Source organism: Lampetra planeri, chromosome 9 (genome assembly GCF_965212315.1).
Source record: "Lampetra planeri chromosome 9, kcLamPlan1.2.h2, whole genome shotgun sequence".
Taxonomy (NCBI): Eukaryota; Metazoa; Chordata; class Hyperoartia; order Petromyzontiformes; family Petromyzontidae; genus Lampetra; species Lampetra planeri.
In genome coordinates, this window is record NC_136115.1 from 8,467,855 (window position 1) to 8,487,925 (window position 20,071).

At 40.0% G+C, this 20,071-nt stretch overlaps 1 protein-coding gene across 1 annotated transcript in view; it reads left to right on the forward strand.

Annotated features, from left to right (window-relative positions):
• The first annotated feature begins 440 nt into the window (after positions 1-440).
• Positions 441-20,071, forward strand: part of LOC144720768 (netrin receptor UNC5C-like) — a 48,067-nt gene continuing 28,436 nt past the window's right edge. Inside the window, exons 1-6 of the mRNA XM_078597793.1 lie at positions 441-453; positions 872-1,099; positions 6,094-6,237; positions 6,922-7,025; positions 10,626-10,806; positions 19,397-19,564. Of these exons, the coding sequence (XP_078453919.1) occupies positions 441-453; positions 872-1,099; positions 6,094-6,237; positions 6,922-7,025; positions 10,626-10,806; positions 19,397-19,564 (838 nt within the window). The remainder of the gene's footprint in view (positions 454-871; positions 1,100-6,093; positions 6,238-6,921; positions 7,026-10,625; positions 10,807-19,396; positions 19,565-20,071) is intronic.

The window sequence follows — 20,071 nt, forward strand, 5'->3', positions numbered from 1 at the left end:
AAAATTGATAATTACATTTTCCAAGAGAGCATTGACTGTGCAATGCAACTGGCAGTGGTTTAAGCTTACATTGTTATAAAATCTTTCATCTCAAATAAAAGATTATAAGAACCTAATGTTCTGAGCAATGGTACCATCATTAGATCATCCTATGTAATTTGAGTTCATGCTTTATTAACACTGCCCATAAGTAACAAGGCGTACATCCCATTTGGGGAAAGTGCCATAGATGTTATGTTTTATCTCTTAGCCACAGCAGGTTGGCTATTTGAGGAAATATTGAGTATAAGAACTGTGAGTTTCATTTTGATTTAGCTATCCAAAACTGACAATAATAATTACATATTTTAGATATGTTGAAAACAACACATTTTTTATCGCGTGCAGTTCCTGTTGGCTTACTTAAAAAACAAAACTTTTGTAGACAATTCCCATAGTCCATGAGCAAAGGAGGTTGGTCAATACCACCTGGGCTGGCAAATGCTGCAAGTATCTACTATGGGCAGTTTCCACAATAGACGTAAGTCTTAGCATACATACATACTGTCTGTTGCATATACACAGCCAATATTCATTTTCATAATGCATAAATGTTTCACGTTACATTGGCATATCTAATTTCTTCAAATTAATATTGTCTATCAAATATACGACAGCACCCTTATTTAACAAAATAAAAAAATATCTCATAAAAAGCAACCTTGCTGTGGTCTTGCAGTCATGCACATTTCTGATCTTGAGGGAATCATTGTTTGCATTTACCACTCTTGAATGGTGCCGATGAATCACTGTTGGGCCAGTGGCTCAAGGATCTGATGTAGACAAGACATCGTAGTGCAATTTCTTGGCCTCTCTTCCCTTCTCCCTCCAGATGACAGTTTGGAGAACAGAGCAGCGGCTGCATATTCCCGTCCCTCTGCACTGGCGGAGCCCCTGCCCATCTTTCTGACAGAACCCAATGACGGCTTCATAGTGCAGAACAAGCCGGTGACGCTCGACTGCTCAGCCTCCCCAGCCACACAAATCTACTTCAAGTGCAATGGGGAGTGGCTCCACCAGAAGGCCCTTTACACTCAAGAACACCTCAGTGAGATCACAGGTAAAATGAATGGAATAAAAAAAAGGAGAATGTGCTTGAGAAATTATATGGTGGTGTTGCTGCTGCGATTATTCACTTAATTAACCAGGAAAAAAACCTCGAGTCTCTTGACTCATTTTCAGGAGGGTACTACTTTTTGATGTTTGTCCAGTTCCTTAATGAGCTTTGGATATTTTGTTGCATTTGTATTTCAGTATACATTTTTTTGTTAAATTACATTTTTATGGTACTGCATTATTATTCGCAGAAAGTTACTTTATGGGTTTCGGTTTTATTTGCTGCAGGTAAAACCCATTGGGGATAAAATGTGCATTGTCGATGGTTACACCACAGAGATATCGTTACAGCAAAGTAAAAAAAACATGAACAAAACAATAAAAAACAACTAAACATGGCCAAGTTCCGTATGGCAAGGTCATGCATCAGCATGGTACAACCAGCACGATAAATACAAGCTTACAGGACAGCCGGAGTCCATTATCATTCCAGGGTAAATAAAACGAGTACAACTGCTGCTGCTTGTCAGTCGGTCAAATTTATTTTGATGGTGAAGACAAGAGGCCAACGTATCAGCTCGTCAGTAGTTGCTGATGGTTTTTTGAATACTACACAAAGGCTGGGCGTGTGTTGCCCATCTTTTTGAGTGCTCTACTTACGGACTCTAAACCACCGCAGTAGCCGATGATGCCCACGGCAAACACTCATGGTGGACATGATATTGGTGTGTCCTCATTCCTGTGACATTTCTAACTCCCCAGCGGCTGCTGTGTGGATCATAGAGTAACAGCATTAGGATGAACACAACCTGAGTCCAGATTTTTTTCTCTTTTTTGTGCGCACAGGCAAGAGGGACCACATATTCCATTGGAACTTTTTTCACACTTTCAGTATTTACTTGTTCATGATGTTAACACACATGAAAAGGTTCGTGAATAATATGCCAACGATATTGATTTCATGATTTCCAAGCTAAGGCCACGGACACTGCTTGAATGGGTGCACCAATCTCCAAAACGTGGCAAATGTGGGCCTCGCATAATTTCAATCTTTCATTCTTATAATGGCTCCCTGCTGTCGTAGTCACTTGCAAATGCTACCTCGCACCCTATTCATGAAAAATTATGTCTATTTCATACAATGATAATGATTCATATGATGCCTTTTAGGCAAGCCATATCTTGTAAAAGCCATTGTTCATTCAAATATGTATAGTATGTTTTCACATTTCTTTTTAGAAGACCAATTACATTTCCTTAACTTCGTCATATTTATAACCTGAATCTCAGCAGAAGTTCCATCACGCATTTCATGATAATACATATATATCGCATTGCCACCTACATAGGTAATCAACTACAGTATAAAAAAAATGGCTTATGGGCATTTAGTATGGCATTCAATTAAAGAATATGAGTCAACATGTGTAGGAAAATGTAAAAGTATTTTTTTTGTAAAAATATTATTACGAGAATTCATATTCTGTAGAGAACATACAGCTGCATACATCTTTTTGTGCCAGATGGTCTCAGCACACCTAGGAATTTTGCTCGTTTTAAATCAGAATTTTCCACTTTCAGCATATTGTTGATCAGGTTGTCAGGTGCTATGGACCCACCAGCACTATTTTAAGGAAAGTCAAGGACTATGTGTCACAAACTTGACAATTCCACTAGCTGGTATATGTGATTCATGTTTAGATAGTTTTGGTTCAGCAGTTAAAAGTTTATTGTAACTTCTGCTTGTGAGGCTTTAACCCAGGAAAAAAGACATGATATGTATAATTATACATATATATTGGCATTAAGTAACAGTTTCGATATTCAGTACAATTGTGTTTTGACCCAGCACACAATGACCTACTGATATTCATAGTAATGATGGCTCCAACATAGCATTGCCATAAATAAAGCTCTTTAATCATAAGCATGTCACTTGGCAGAGAGGCAATCTGCCATGTCAATGACAAGTACACCAATTGCTTTATGGAGAAGGATGTTAATATATTGGCCATGGCAAAAGAGATTGGGATATTCCATATAACTATTTGTCATACTTTTTTATTTATAAAATTAGATAATTATAAGTATACCTATCAATGAATCCCTTTAAGAATCATTTGAGGTGCTGAAGAAATTACATGTGACTATGTCATTTCACTGTTAAAGGTGCAACATCTTGTAGCAAAGTATACAATCCAAATTGTAAGAGTAATTGCCAATAATTGTTACAAATTTACAATGTAATTCTTTGCAAACCGTGAGTTCAAATTGCAGTTTTAATGCTGCAGTATCATGTCTTTATTACTTGCAGTGGAAGGGAATTCATTTTCTTTTACTGTCTGACATTAATCCTTATGTTGAAGTTTCCCAAGAGCTTTTCAAAGCACTCGGACCCTCAATGACCTTCTGTGGGATTCTATTATCTGGTACCTGGTGGCCAGGAAACAGGCTTATGCTATGTGTCCACAAGCTGATTAAATGAGAGGATGAAATGACCCACCAAGCAGAGCAAAGATCAGGCATGGTACTGTCCTTTAAATAAAACTTAGCCCCTACCTTTGCAGAGATATATGTACCCCACAGTTATATCCAGTGGAGATAATAACTTGCTCTTTCACCTTCATTTCTCCAAAGGCGTTCTAGAATTGGATGTGGCAACGTAGCTTTTGCATTTTTACGATGAAAAGATCACCAGGAAGTCTTATTAAACCATATTAGTACACCGTGGTAGAAATGTAACTGTTTAAAACTAGTCAAGAACATTATAGCATTTCCCTAAGCCAGTATAGTATGCAGAAGCTAGTAATGTGAGTAAATAATATTCTAAATGTATAACCATGACGTATATTTTGTATTTTTCAGGTATTGTCATTTGCATCTATGTTGTTGTGCTAATGTTGCATTATATTTTGTTATATAAGTAGCATTTACGATTTTTTTTTTTTACAAATAATGTAGTCTCACATATTGGTTATGAGATGCATCAATATATTAAGGTAAATAAATTATATATACGATGATTTGTCTAGAAGATTGAAAACAAATCGGTTATAACGACTATAATCACCCAGGAATGTAATTAACGCTCATGACGTCACTCCACATCGACCATCCCCTCTCATTAATATTCATGAGCAGGTGACGTCCTCCAAATGGACACCCCCCCACCCCTCATTCATAATCATGAGCGAGTGATGTCACTCAATATGGAGTAGTTCCCCCCCTCACTCATAATCATGAGCAAGTGACGGCACTCCACATCGAACAGCCCCCCTCATTAATAATGATGAGCGGGTGACCTCACCATGCATGGAGAACCCCCCTCATTAATAATCATGAGCAGGTGACGTCACTCCACATCGAACAGCCCCCCTCAATAGTCATGAACAGGTGATGTCACTCCACATCGAACAGCCCCCCTCAATAGTCATGAACAGGTGATGTCACTCCACATCGAACAGCCCCCCTCAATAATCATGAACAGGTGACATCCTCCAAATGGACACCCCCCCCACCATTAATAATAATTAGAGGCTGACGTCACTCCACATGGGGGGGCGAGGCGCCTCCTCCCCCCTCCTCGGCGTCAACTCACAACCCTCACTACAAAGGCAGAACCCTCACGTCACGCGATCTCCGTAACGCTATTGAGACATCAAAGTAAAAAGGACGTCATGATGAACAAGGGATTATAACCTTAAAATGAAATAGGTCTGTGTCACCGCGCCCTTACAATTTGCACACGCATTGACGCAATGAATATCACGTCGCGGTCTGCTTTTCGCTTGCAAGTTTCAGATTTACTGCAATACACCTGTCCTTGGACGAACAAAAGGCTAGTAATGTATAATATTTTATGATTGTATTGATCCTTCACACACAAAAATGAGGCTTGTTTGGAATTGTGTGATAAACTACGCCTTTGTGCTGTACAGTGATGTTTTGTTTGAGAGAGGGGATAGATGAAAGCCATAGGACTTATAAAACACACGCAAAAAAAACTCTTGCTTTCTTATAAATACTTTCCTGAAGCACGTACAGACATAGCAACGAGACACTGCTTGTGACTGAAAATCAATGGTATACTGAAGAAAGAACACTTGCAATGAGGTGGCTGGTTGGCTTAAGCTGCTTGATGTCTGTTTCAGAGCACAGAGTAGGTATCACTAAAGTCCTCTTTAAATATGGCCATCCACTCGTGATTAAACCAGATTCACATCCATTGAGTTGATGTTCTCAGCCCAGTCATGAGTGAATGAATGCATTTGTTTTTTTTGCTTAACCTAATCCACCTCTGAAGCCCAACATATATTAGATCTATGCCATGCGGTGTGCACCTCTTTGAAGGGGAGTGTGATCGAGTATTAGGTAAGAGCGTTATATTGAAAGACTTATGAAGCATTTGTAGTTCTGTGATATCATCTTCTGGAGCCATTCTCTGACATTCAAAATATACAACTCATATGGGTGGTACAATGTCACCTCTGCTTTGCCAAGTATGCATTTTAGTTGTAAAGTGTAACGTAATATGCTATTTTTATAGGATCAAGGGTTGCCAAAAGTGTAAGAACATTCAGACCTATTTTAAATTTTACCAAAATGTTTTGAAATGAGATACGCCTCTTAAAAATATAGCCATTAGATTAAGGTCATTAACATTTGAACAAAAATTAAAACATAGCCTAGTGGGTGAATGTGCTTTAATGAGATTGTTAGGCACACCCTTGTGCGTATAAAATATGCGAACTTCAATTTGTTGATTCTTGTATATGTATATACCCAAGTGGGTTCATATCAGAGCAATTTATTTATCATGAATAAGTATAAATAAAAACATAGATTTTATGATGAACATTTAATAACCAAAAATAGCAGGTAAATAGCTCGGATATATAGCACATACATTTTCACGGACAGTCATCGCACAGACAATGTTGCATTATTGGGTGTTGTCCTTCATTGTGCTGTTTGTGATGCACTTGTATGACCATGCAGGACAGGTAGTGCGAGAGGTCCACACGAATGTGTCAAGGCAGCAGGTGGAAGATCCCTATCGTCTCGAAGATTTCTGGTGTCAGTGTGTTGCCTGGAGTGCATCAGGGACAACCAAGAGCAGAAAGGCCTTTGTCAAAGTAGCACGTGAGTGACACAGCTCAGTCTGCATTATATAATATACATTATTACAGGCGACTGAGTAGTTACATTTTACATGTTGTGTATTATTGTATTCAAATTTCTAAATATTACCGAATTAAATCTTTGTGCTACAATATCTGATTTGTTGCTTTGTAAAGTTTAAGTGTGCAATTGTATTGAAACAAGAGCGTAATGAATAGAACATCATGCCATGCAAAGTACAAGCTGGCTGTGGTAATGTTTGGAGTGGAAACTGTTTTTCATGCTCATTCTTATGAAAAAGGATTGATTGGGAAACATATATATTTTTTCCTATAGATAACATTTATTTTCGAATAATTGTATTTGTTTGAAAAAAATGTTAACTGCAAATATTAGCAATTATCTACTGCCACTGAATTCTGTAACTGCCTCTGTTAGAGCAATAAGGGAATGTCTCAGGAAAGCTAATGTATTGGAGTTCATATTTAATATAGATTATAAATACACATTTCCGTTTTCATATTCGTTGCTGCAGTGTCTGGTCATAGGTCATCCCCGTGTTGGGGGGGAAATAAATGATGGGAAACAAAAAAACAATGAAACCCTTGAAATACATCAGTTCGAATTAATTCACTTTGTGAGACAGCCAAATATTTCTCCAAAATAATAGATGACCCTGTGTCTTTTTATTCATCTCTCTGGCAGATCTACGAAAGAACTTTGAACAGGAGCCCTTGGGAAAAGATGTTCCCCTAAATCATGAAGTCCTGTTGCACTGCCGACCTCCTGAAGCTATCCCACCTGCCGAGGTGAGAATCAGCATCACATGAGTGGCCGAGAAGCGTCAGCGATTGAAATATAACTGTGATTCCCTCTGCATCTGCTGACAATTAATTTGAACCAAAAATGATTTCCTGTAAAGACGCCTTAGCGTTGACGGTTAAGCGTATTATTTATATCCTCGCAGCAATTAACAAAGCAGCGGCAGCAAATGCAAATTAGCGAGTTGTATATTACAGTGCAGCTTAATTGCCTTTATTCTGCATGTTGCAAGTAGGTTAACGACTATTAAATTTGTGATGCTCCAGTGAACTTAATATATTCCTGTAATTTTCTGCCCAATTATTGTAATCAGCAGGTTGCCTAGGATGTAAAAAGACAAACTAAGTCATCCGGTTACAAGCTGAAAGCCATTGCTGCCTGAATTCTTCCTTATGTCACCTCTATTCATCTTGTACTAAACATAACGATGGTTAGATGCAGTGAACTGTGTTGCGGTAATAACTGTTTATCGTTGCACCGACGCAGTGTTTTATAGACGCATGTAATTTATAGCAATGTCATGTGCATTGTGTCTGCATGGCCCACAGGCCGAATCTAATCACTTAACACTCGAAAAGAGGAAAAGCCATATGCTGCTTAAATGCCCTCCCACCCCCTCCTGTGCTCGATACCTCCTGGCTGAGCCACTTTTGATCCAGGAATTGTGACACCATCATGAAGGCCTTCTCAGCAATGATCACTTTTAGCTTTTGAGCTCTTCATTCGCGTACCCACTGCGAGGATCCTTGGGTGATGTTAACGATTGCTTATTTGTGGTATCCTAAAAGCAATCTCGCCATCGAGGGATATTTATAGCATTTCACGTGGCCATATTGAGTGCATACATTTGCCACTGGTGAGCTGTGGATACTCTCTGTTTATGCAAGCTAATGTCAAGTTCATGTACTCTTTGTGGTGAGGAATTTTTTACAACTCTTGATTTTTTTAAATATAAAAAGCCCATGATTCTAAAACATGGAGCTGTCATTTGTGATGATGTTGTTAAGTAGAGGCGAAGCACATTAAATTATCCTGAAGACCCCAGGGCTCTCTGGCATGAGTTTGTGGAATCCAGCAGGGATATTTGTATTCAATTTATTTATTTAATTTGGTCTGCTTGGCTGTCAACCAATGCTTGAAGTGATAATTTTGTCACCGGCAAGAGATTTGCTTGTGTTTCACATTTTAGTCACAAGTAACGTGTTTTTTGAGCGGCAGGTTTTGGGTGATTGAGACTGGGGCTTAGCATGCTATGTGTGCGAATTATGCATCCACAGAATTTGGACATTACATTTATTTTAACAGGTTTCCTCTAAAATATATATAATAATGAAAGCGTTATTTCTTACATGTCCACACACACCATCAATATGCAGCAAACACTTAAATCAATATGCAAATACTTTTTGGTTTATTTCATTTACCTTACGTTGGATGTGTGTCTCAGCAACCATTCTCATTCAAATACAACTGCTGTATCCATCAGCTTACGGCTATAAGCTGCTTGCACAAGGCAGCATGGCATAATTCCCAATGCAAAACATGCAGAATTCTTCAATGTGCACCAGAAGAACATAAATTAGCCCTGCATGTTATACACGTGTAAATTATAAATGTATTTCTGTACATGAAAGTAGAAATAATATTGCATTTTTGTAAAAAAAAATGCCTGATATCGTACGGCAATAGGGTTATGCGTGCTGTTATGTAATATACAATCTGACTTTCTCTGTAGAAAATGTATCTTAGTATATATAAGCATATATTTATTAATTTTCAGTCCTTTGCCCAATCCATTGCTGGATGCATGTATGTTCAATTTCTTTCGCACCATACGTAGCCAACCATGCTAATCGGAGGCCTTCCCATAACATTTTGTCCTGAGAGCTGATTTGACCGTACAGCACTTGGCCATGCTGGTCAGTGTCGGGTGGTGAAGTGGGAGCGCAGAACCAGTTCGTATATCCCTCACCACCAATGTTAACCGTGACCAGGTGTTGAATTTAGATCACATGGTTTGTAGCGCAGTGTGCCACTGTCCTCTCCCCCCATGCAATATATGAAAATTGCACATTCATCACTTATAGTGCAGACTCCCAGCGTTATATCTTAAACCATGGACGCATTTACATTAACGTATGCAAAATGTTTGTACCATGGCAATCTCATGAAGGTATACATCTTTGCACATACATATGCATAGGGGGTGTGACACGTATTAACTTAATATATATACCGTCGGTTGCCAGGTTACTGCAGGTTACCGTAAGTGCACAGAAGGTGGTTTGAGAATGTGTGCTGACTAAAGATGGTGCGCTGGTTGTTTACACCAGTCAATACTATGCCACATGTGCAGATGCTATGCAGCCTCCTGAAACATTCATTTTCACCTCATTAGGCATTGACATTTTGCACAAAGCTTGCATCAGGCTCATTGTTGCACCTATGCTTATGTTGCAAATAGAGGTGCACGATTTGGATCTGGTCGAACTAGAATGACATTGAATCATGATCAAAAATATCCTATCAAGCAGACCAAACTCAATCCACGTTTTCTTGGATCCAACACGCTTAGATAGCAAAATATTGCATGTCAAGATGCTCCAGTAGGTACTATCAACAGTAGGTAGATGCAAGAGTCATAGTACTAGGTAGGCTCTTATAGTGTAAATGCTTACCCCGAGCTCTCAATACTCTGATAGTGTGCTGTCTTTGAGTTGTACGCCTTTTGGCGTCATCTGGTCCAACACCAATGGAGACTAGGCTCTAAAAAAAGCTGTCTCGGATGTGGACCAATCAACTTCAAGGACAGTGCATATCATTATCATCATCAAAGTTGTTTCTTTTTGTTTGCATTTTGACTGCTTGTGTTGTGGTTATTGCAAACATGATGCCTTGTATAAAGGTGTCAGTTTTTGTACCAGTTGAAAGGGTAAAAACCTATTACTATAGGCAGGCTCTTGTGATTGTGCTACTGAGGAAGCCCCCAACCAATTGTGGAGTGAAACGGTGGACATCATGCTGAATGACATAACGCAGTTATGAGTATTTCAATAGAAAAATGTTGACTGCCCATTACATATGTTAACCTCACAAACAGGTACTATATCCGAAAGATAAAATGTAGTTGTATTGTACATTTCCTGTTAAGTTACATTCTACTTCGACACTGGCTTGTTCATATGTCGTAGCATTGGTTTAAGATATAGGATTTTTTTTGCTGATTCTGCGAATAAAATGTCCCTGACATGTACTGTCATGGTTGAAGGAGAGAGTGGTTACCATAAAGAGAAACACGTTAAATATATTAAATATTTTTGGGGTGGGATCCTTCTCAAGTCAAAAGTAAAATGTTTCAGCCTCCTGCATACAGGCCTGGTTTAAGCACAGGTAACACATTACGTTAACTTAGGGTATTACATTCAAAATTCAATATTTTGTTATTGTCATTTGCAATACCTTTATGTTGACTTTTTTTGTTCTACATGTCGACGGAGACTACAGTTTGGTTACATGTTGAAAGTAAACCTTTGGTCTTGAGCATGAAGAATGGTCGTGAAGATGAATGAATAAACATCTCGTTCCAGGTGGAGTGGATGAAAGACAAGGAACTCATCGACCCGGAGGAGGACTCAAACTTCTACATCACGGTGGACCACAACCTGATCATTAAGCAGGCACGACTGTCGGACAGCGCCAACTACACGTGCGTGGCCAAGAACCTCGTGGCCAAGCGCCGGAGCTCCACCGCCACTGTCACCGTGTACGGTGAGTGGTGGTGCAACAACAACAAAGACAACAACCGCCGTTCACCACTAAGTGGCGGTGACATCACCATGGTGCTTGTGCCACGCTAGGTGCACCTTTGAAATTTTTGCTCTGGTTCCTTACACAAGCACCATGGCACGCGTGCCATGCTAGGTGCAACGCCATACAAATACATGCACTCGCACACACACACTCCTGTTTAGCCGTACGGAACTGCTCGGGCAAGTGCTGTTAGTGAGCAATTATTAAGGCTGGCATGGTACAAGGGAGGGGGTAATGAGGCCAGTCCAGTTCACACCCTGATACTTTTGTCTCCCCTTTGTCACCATGTAGTGTAATTATTTTAGGTTCGGTAGATCAGGTGAGGGGCGGTGGCGGGGGGGGGGGCTCTCTGAGTCACATTCAGACACCAATTGTTGTCGGTCTTTTGCATGGCTAGGAAATATACCCAGGTTACCGGAGTTGTATATTTATGTGTGTGAATCAGTACAGCAGCAGCATGCCCCATTAATGCAGATGCAAGCAATGGCGGAGCCAAGATTTTCAGATGGGGGGTCAACCCCTCCAGCAATGCAAAATGATTGGAGTTGTTAGCAAGTAAGGACTTGTCCCTTGATTTTTATTCGACGCGTGTGCGACGATGGCGCAGCCATCGATCAAGGGTCGAATTCGAACCGTGGGTGATCGGCATAGCGCTCGCTGAAAGTGAATGCCTTCAGGGAAGTCGTGTACTGTATACGCAACTGCGCACAATTCTGTGAGTCACTTATAACTGTTTTGCCGTTACTTATTGCCAATTATGGACTCAGAATATTGTCCTATCATCTCATAGAGTCCTTGGCACTTAATAATATGCTACCCAGTGGCAGTGGGGGGTCGCAAAATTCCGATTTATTACTAATAAACCCCAATGATCCAATCGAAATTAGGGATTTCGATTAGATCATTGGGGGTCACGTGCCACCCCCACCACTGGCTTCGCCAGTGGATGCAAGTACACACTGACACAAACAAGGAGGTATAAACAGACTTCTGTACACACGAGTACAAAGATGATCACATATAAAAAGATAAAGATCCCAAATACATATACAAATGGCTGATTTATGTCAGCAAACACATTTTTTACAACCGGCAGAGAACAAAATTTGCTGGAGAGAGCAGTCGCATGTCTGGTCAACATCTTTAACCCAGTCCGGGTGCTGACGCATCATGCCTTGTTTTGTTTTTAGGTTCAGCCAAGTGCAAACACACACTCAGTTTAGCTACACATTTGTACTGTTTTACATAATCAGGCACACTCCTACCGTATTCAGTTCAATAACGACGTTCTACATTTTGTCATTTTATTACCTCTCACACGCTGAAACAAAACCAAAGATCCCCCATATAGCCTTCAACAAACTGTTAGGACAAGTGCCATTAGCGGGATATTATTTAGGCCAGGATGGCATGTCGAACACCACACATAGCCACATTTGCCTCCTCTGTGCCGATGCTTAGACACTGTCATTTAAGGCTGAGTCTAACTAAGGGTAGCTTAGGACTGGCTCAGATATCACTTGCCACTTACGTTAGCTATGGGTGAGATTTGAACTTGGGTTGCTAAGTTGGAAGCACAGTGGGTTTAACTACTGTGCCACCACTCCCCATACAAAGTGAAATGCACGTAGAGATTGTCTACCTGATTTACCAGGTAGACAATCTCCAAGGAATGTATTTAATTAGAATTCCAAATAAAATAACTGTACATTCATATGTAAATTGCGTACTTCACATTATAACCATGTGCTTGTTGATAGATGTAGCCAAAGGAAATGTGGTGGCTCCTGGACACAAGAGACTGATAATGACTTATCTCGGAGATTACTGTATTTAGGAAATTAATATACTGTAATATCCTTCATGATTTGTGTGTATTTAGAGGCCATCATTGCACAAGCAGATGGTAAATCACAACTGAATTGAAATCAGAATACCAAATTGGAATTTGATTTAGAATTGTATTGCCTTGAATAGCAAATGCTGTATTGGGTATGCAAGTGTTGTCTCTTGTACTTGGCTATACATGTTAAATTCTGAATCTGATGTTCAATGCATTGGCTGTGCTGGGAATATATATATGAAGCTCTGGGTTTGAGAGTTGGATGGACAAGTAATCACGGCAGACAGATTGTAAAGAGCAGATATGCAGACATTTGGATTAGTACTGCCAAAAACAGATGCAAGCAGTGGCAGGGTGGGATTTTGAATGACACAAGATGTTTGGAGATGGAAAGGATCGCAGAAGCATTTGGACACACGATGGTAAGGTCTCCCAGGCGGTGTTGACAAAACACTTCAAAAAAAGAGTCATGAGAGGAATGATAGATCAAGGTAAGTTTAAAACTTAGGCTTTCGCGACCAAAATCATCCATAATAGCGGTTCTGGGGTTAGATCGCGTAAATATATAAATGTGTCATTAAAACCCGCCAACACCCGACACGGCTAACTAGTAAGGGTTGTCATGTAAACAGAACATGCCAATTTGGCATGTCGGGTGGTGGCGGGTTTTAACCACACATTTATATATTTACGCAATCTAACCCAAAAACCTCGATTATATAGGGTGTTTCAAAAGCATCGACCCAATTTGAAATCGCTATATCTCTGCAATCACGAACCGCCCATGAATGAAACTCTTACCACTTGAAATGGCGGGGCATAAAGTTTCAAATGATTACCGCTACATGCCTCTGCCAGCACACACACAGCCCCTAGCCTGAGTCATTCGCAAGATGGTGACCCCGCAACACAAGGCGTTTTGCGTTCTGCAGTTCAGCAAGACTGAATCCGTAATTGCGGTGCAGCGTGCGTTTCAATGGCGTTTTGGCATTGATCCGCCAATGTCAAAGAGCATTCGTCGTTGGTACCGACAATTTGAGGAAACATGTAGATCAAGAGAAGAGAAAAATACAACTCGATATGGTTGACAAGATAGAGGCACGTAAACATATAAGGTTGATGTTTACTTTTCAATCTATGGAAATGGTCAATAGTATTCAATGTTAATGATATAAATGTTTGCAGAAAAAAAGCAAAGGATTAGACTTTGCAATGGTGCATTTGGTAGTTATTTGCCCACAGAACATGTAAAGGGTTAATGCTAACCTGTGTGAGTTGGAGCAATAGGAAACTCCGCTAGGCTAGCACAGGGCTTTATTACTTCCTGGAAGCACACGTTAGCAGCAGCATATTGACTGTTAAGCAAGGTAAGTGGACTGTGGCAGGACCTGTGGCTAAAATAAATGATAGCAGCATTACGAGACCGATGACAACATGGCAGCAAAAGGAGGGATTGTGCTCTAAAGGATGACCACTGCAAATGTGGATTCATGAGACCAACTCAGGGATAGGAGAGAGATGGCGATTTAATTGCTGGACCGAGATGGATGTTAATATTTTTGGGAGGCATTCAAATAGCAGGATAAATAAACTAGCCAATGAATGATATGCACAGAAGAGATATTGTTTTTTGTATCTCACAATGTAGTAATTTATTGTAAGTTATTTCAAAATACGATGAATATCGATTCCAAACAGTGTTTTACTTTTCCAAATAATGTGCTTTGTTTTGGGGCAGAGAGTGTGCTCTAATAAAGTTTTGCAATATTATTAGATGATATTTGACCAGCTGAACCCTAAACAATGTTACATCCACAAATACAGTAACTACTAAACTAAAACTAGACTATGTTTATTTTACCAGGCAAGGCCCCCTGAGCTGTATAGCTCTTTTTCAGAAGCAACCTGGCCACAAATGATAGCTCAACGAAGTGGCTTATCACGTGGATATTTATAGCAGCCAAATACTGTACTCTAAAATGCATGTTGATTCTAAACATGGAGGGAAAAGCCGAAGGACCCAGAGAAAAATGCACACGACCACAAGGAGAACATGCAAACTCCAAATATATAGCAGGCATGAGGGGAAGAATCGAACCTACGACTTCCTGTATACAAGGCAAGGTAGTTGACATCTCATTCCAAGTGCATGCACATTAGAGCTGGGTAATTCGCACAGGTTTTATCCTGGAATGATTATTACATTCTTAGAATCTAAAAGGATTCCTAATGGGATTGTTGGATTACAGGAATGGAATTGTTGGGGAGGTGGGGGGGGGCTTGACTGAGCCAGACATGGTATTCATGAGGGCCTTTGTGGACTGGTCGGGCTTTCCTGAGCCAGGCATGGCATTCATGAGGGCCTTTGTGGACTGGTCGGGCTTTACTGAGTCAGTCATGGTATTCATGGGGGGCTCTGTGGCCTGGTCAGGCTTTCCTGAGCCAGACATGGAATTCATAAAGGTCTCTGTGGCCAGGTCGGCCAAATTGAATCTCTAATGATAAGCAGGCGAATGCCTGGTTCATACGAGGGAGCTGGAATCAAAGTTGGAATCAAATTTGATTCCAGCCATCTGTTGTAACCAAAATCACCAATGCTGCATATAGACATTGGCCACTATGCCAGCCAGGCTTCTTTTGCCTCCCAAGTTACCTGAACGCCATTCCAGAACTGGGGAGGAATCAGGCCAATTGTCCATGCTGGGCATCGACATTGAAATTCAATTATGATTTTAGCAGCCTGGAATTAACCAGAATTGGCATTCTGGCCAACTGGAATCAGCAATGCTTGGCTAGGCGTAGCTGAATTTTAAGTGAGCATAGATGAATGTTAGCTAAACTAGATTTGCAATAAAATGGCAAAAGAGTACAATTATATTGCACGAATCTTCCAAATTCCCATTAAAATGAATGGAAATTGTACCATGGGAATAAACCATATAAAAATCACAGTTCCTGCAGGAATTGTCCAGGGTGAAATTGTAGGAATTTAATTAGATTCCTGCAGGAATCGCTCACCTCTATTATTACACATTGATACACACCATATGTGCTACATACACATAGTACCATGTGAAAACCTTATATTTGGTTGAATCTAGAAAGCGTGCTTCTTAAGATGCATGAGTGGTTGCTCTTTTTTATTGTTCACCACTCAAGTGTGTTTTTTTGCACGTTTAAACCTTGCCCTGACATAAACATGCTAGCAAACTTTGGCTGATACGAAGGTGACTACTTTGTTAATATTCCACCTTCAATGGCCTGTGAATCTCGTGCCCTCTGTTTGCACATGTATCAAAACTTTCACTGCTCTTTAAATTGTTGTATATATGCCTGAATAATGTGAATGTGAAAATAACAAAGAAATGTTTTTTTATTTAGTTGATCAGTATGATACTTATATTGTAGTATATTCAGTGCAAAGTAAAAATGTTTTGATTAGATTATATATATATTAATGTATATGGAAAAAAACCTGAATCATGACAGTTTTTACTGGTAGGAACCACCTGGTTCCACCAGCCCACAGGGGATTATTGTGTCCGTCCGTCGTGCATCCAAAAATGGGAGGGGTGGGGCTGGGTGGCGAGGGGAGGGTGGGGAGGGGCTGGGTGGGGAGGGGAGGGTGGGGAGGGGCTGGGTGGGGAGGGGCTGGTCACCCCGTGGTGCCCTTATAAAACTCAACGTTTAACCTACTCACGCCGGCTTGTGCTCGCCCTCACAGTCGGCCATATTTGCGGAATACACCACACCGCCGTTGACCCTGGCCATTGACTGAGCAACCCAACGTTCCTACCAGCTCCCTCCGCAGGAATGTGTTATTTTAAGGTTCTGTCTATTTCTATGAACGATGTCTCATAAAATGCACTGCTAATGCCAGGCGTGATACTACTTAGCAAAGTGAAGCACGACTTTTCTATTTTTACCACGAAATGTTTATTTATATATTAGTAAGTATACGTTTATATTTTTTGTAATTCCTTATGTGAGCATTTGGGCCACTTTGTGGAGTTCCATTTATGAATAGCTTCGGCAATCATTGTGCGAACGATGGCACTTAAAACAGAGAGAGCTGAACGTGTTGGTGGTCAATTTACAAAAAAAATCATGACTCTTGGTAACCTAATGCAATCGTTTTACTATTATCACAGTATGTGTTATAGTTAATGGATAGAAAACTAGATTCACAAATGCAATTGTGAAGCGGTATGGAGACATAACCTTAATGTTATACTGAAGGCCCCAGGGATCTTAACAATGCATAATAGTAAGTGAAGTTGATGTTAATTACTTGTGTATGTAAACTGCAGGTTTACACCCAAAGGGGTTGTTTATTTTCACGATAGTATGGATATGATTGTATACAGTGATTAAATACATTCTGCTTTTTATATCATAGCCATCATACATCAAGACACTTATTGGATATGCACAGGCGAAATATATATATAAATATATATTAGTTGCATATGGAAACATTGTGGAAAGGTTGATGTGTTTGTTGTGTCTTCCAACCTGTCTGATCAGACTGATAAGATAGGGTAGGCAAATGTATCTGATGAGTGCACTGTGTAAAGGCATGTCTGCTTTTCATGCAAGTAAACAAATACAAAATAGACAAAGATCTCCCATATTGCCTGTGTCAGTATGTTCGTGCAGGTGCTGTTAGTGAGCATCTATTGAGGCCAACACAGTACACTAGGTGGTGGAGTTGCCATCAACACATCCGATCACCTTTGTCTCCTCAGTTCTCATGTTTTGCACATTGCAGCAGGTGCTCATTAAAGTTTAGGCGACCAGGGAAAGGTTGCGGCTTGGAGATGAACTCCAGTTAGAGGGTCTGCAGCGCAGTGCACCGATCTGCATGCCATCGCTCCCCACATGAAACAAAAAATACAGGCGCACACATTGCATCAGTCTAATGAGAGAACATGTTGCAAACTTGATGAAAAAACTATTTAAAAATTGTGACTCTCATGGCTCTGACTTTAATAATTTAAAAGCAATGTAATGGCATGTGTTTGGCTATTAAAATGGAAATGCATTAATTGAAACTACTCGACAAAGCATTGCAGTGCTGTTTTTTTTTATTGAGCACATTGAGCTAGCATTTAGGTTAAGCATGTCAATGCCACATGGCAGTTCCAGGAATGATTGTCAAATTGAAATGAATGGATAATTGTATGCAATACCCACATATGTAGATTTCATGAACGATTCCATAATGCATCGTGCACATTTGATATTTACTTTACAGATGGCTTTATTTATTAGTTCCTGAAAATTATAGGAGGTGTAAGCAACCACCTTTATATAACCATTTGCAGTGTATAGACATTCAGTAATAATACTGTTATTATAAATATTAAATTAGTTAACTGCAAATATTACTGGCACGGTACATGTATATGGAAGGCGCTTTATGTGTAGTGGTGCACTGGTTCACACACTGCATTATGAACCTGGCAACCTGAGTTTTATTCCCAACATCAGTGACATGGAATATGTAAACTGATCTTCGACCAACCTGCACTGACCAGCGTGGTGAAATATGGACGCATAACTACCATATTACCAATACGGTGTAGAGCAAACGTTCCATGTTATTGAAGTTAATATCTACCAAAAACAAACGGCAATCATTAGAAATGCTAATTTTAGCATGGCTGAACTGGTGAATGGATATACTGTCATGGGCATTCTTATTTGTTCTAAACAGTGAGCCTATACACGAGTACGTTTTATACACTTATAAGCAGTACTCTGCAATTTGTTTAACCATACCATATAGTATTTCGAATTTTAACTATGACAGGTATGGTTAAGGGTAGAATATCTGGCATATAGAAATGTACTATGAATGTTTACATTTGACTTGGCTCATGTAGACAGACTTTTGAACTTAATGCCAAGTACTTTTTTTTACATAATAAAATAATTTTCAACAGTCTCCAACAAGGTGTAATTAATTAATTAATATTTGCTAATGTAATTGTCCACTTGCAAAGTAAATGTATTATTTTGGCCACACCTGAAAATGGTCTTGCAATATTAAGTTGGAGCTTGTTATATCTGCTAATGAACCTGATTTTGGTTGCTCTTCCAATTTGTCTTTAAAGATTACTTTAATTTACCGTTATCTGTTTTCGGTGTTCTTGCTCTAGCCTTCAAAAAGCACACGCATGCACTGCAATACTTGTAAATTAATGTATAAATAAAATAATAATTGTGACTTTAATTAGGTACTTCAAGTTGCATGTGTTAATTATTTGGCATATGGAAAAGGACAGCTAATTGTACGGTCATGATAATTGTGTCCTAGTATCACTGTGTTGTCATTTAATTTTTTATTGAACTATACCAGTTTATTTCAGTTAAATTTTCATGCCCTGGGGTAATGGTTACCACACCGCACTTGCAATCCACAGGCTGCCGAATGGATTTGACCTCCCAGAGGTGACAGAAACAATCCCCTTGGCTCTGTTCATCCAGCAGCCCAAACGGGTACACCACAGTTGATTGGCAGGTTGCATGTGGTGGGGTAAAGTGTGGGTACTCATATCTCTGTCCAATATGTCTGGCTAGCATTGAAGAGCAGGCCACATCGCGTAGAGGGGCTGTCTAGAGTTCCGCCTAATGGAGTGATGGGAGGCTGCATCTATTCTGCAATCTTTACCTTAAGTTGAATATGGCTTCTCTCTGCAGTGAATGGGGGGTGGTCCCTGTGGACAGAGTGGTCGCCCTGTAACAGCAAGTGTGGCCGTGGCACCCAGAAGAGAACCAGGAGCTGCACCAATCCAGCCCCTCTCAACGGAGGGGCTGTGTGCAATGGGCAGGGTACTCAAAAGATCTCCTGCTCCACCATTTGTCCAGGTATACTTTCATGGTTTTTGTGATGATATCATTCTGGCCTGACACGGCTGGGTGGCAGTGTGGTTTAGAGTACCTGACTCACAATCATAAACATATGAGTTTAAATGCCATCGATTCAGCCTTTCATTTCAAGGAAAGAAATAGCCATGGCAATTATAGATAATTTAGCCTCTTCCATTGAAATGTTGAATTTCCTCCACTGCATCAGAGCCACCAACTGAGATACCTGCTATCTATTTACTCATTTTAAAATAAATAGACTGGTTTGTTGTGATTTTTTTATGCATACACAGCAACAATCCTGACAGCACACATAATGCAATGCAAATGAAAGGGAGAAAACAAGACTGAGTGTAAAAGCAGGTTATGGAAAATTCCCATAACCTCTTCATGGCCTAAGTACCAATAGCTTCAAGGGAAGATTTGGTGAGTTTGAAATACTGAAATGAGTAATCAGCTTCAAGGTGAATTCAAACAGCTTTTGGAAGTTGCATAACTGAATAATTC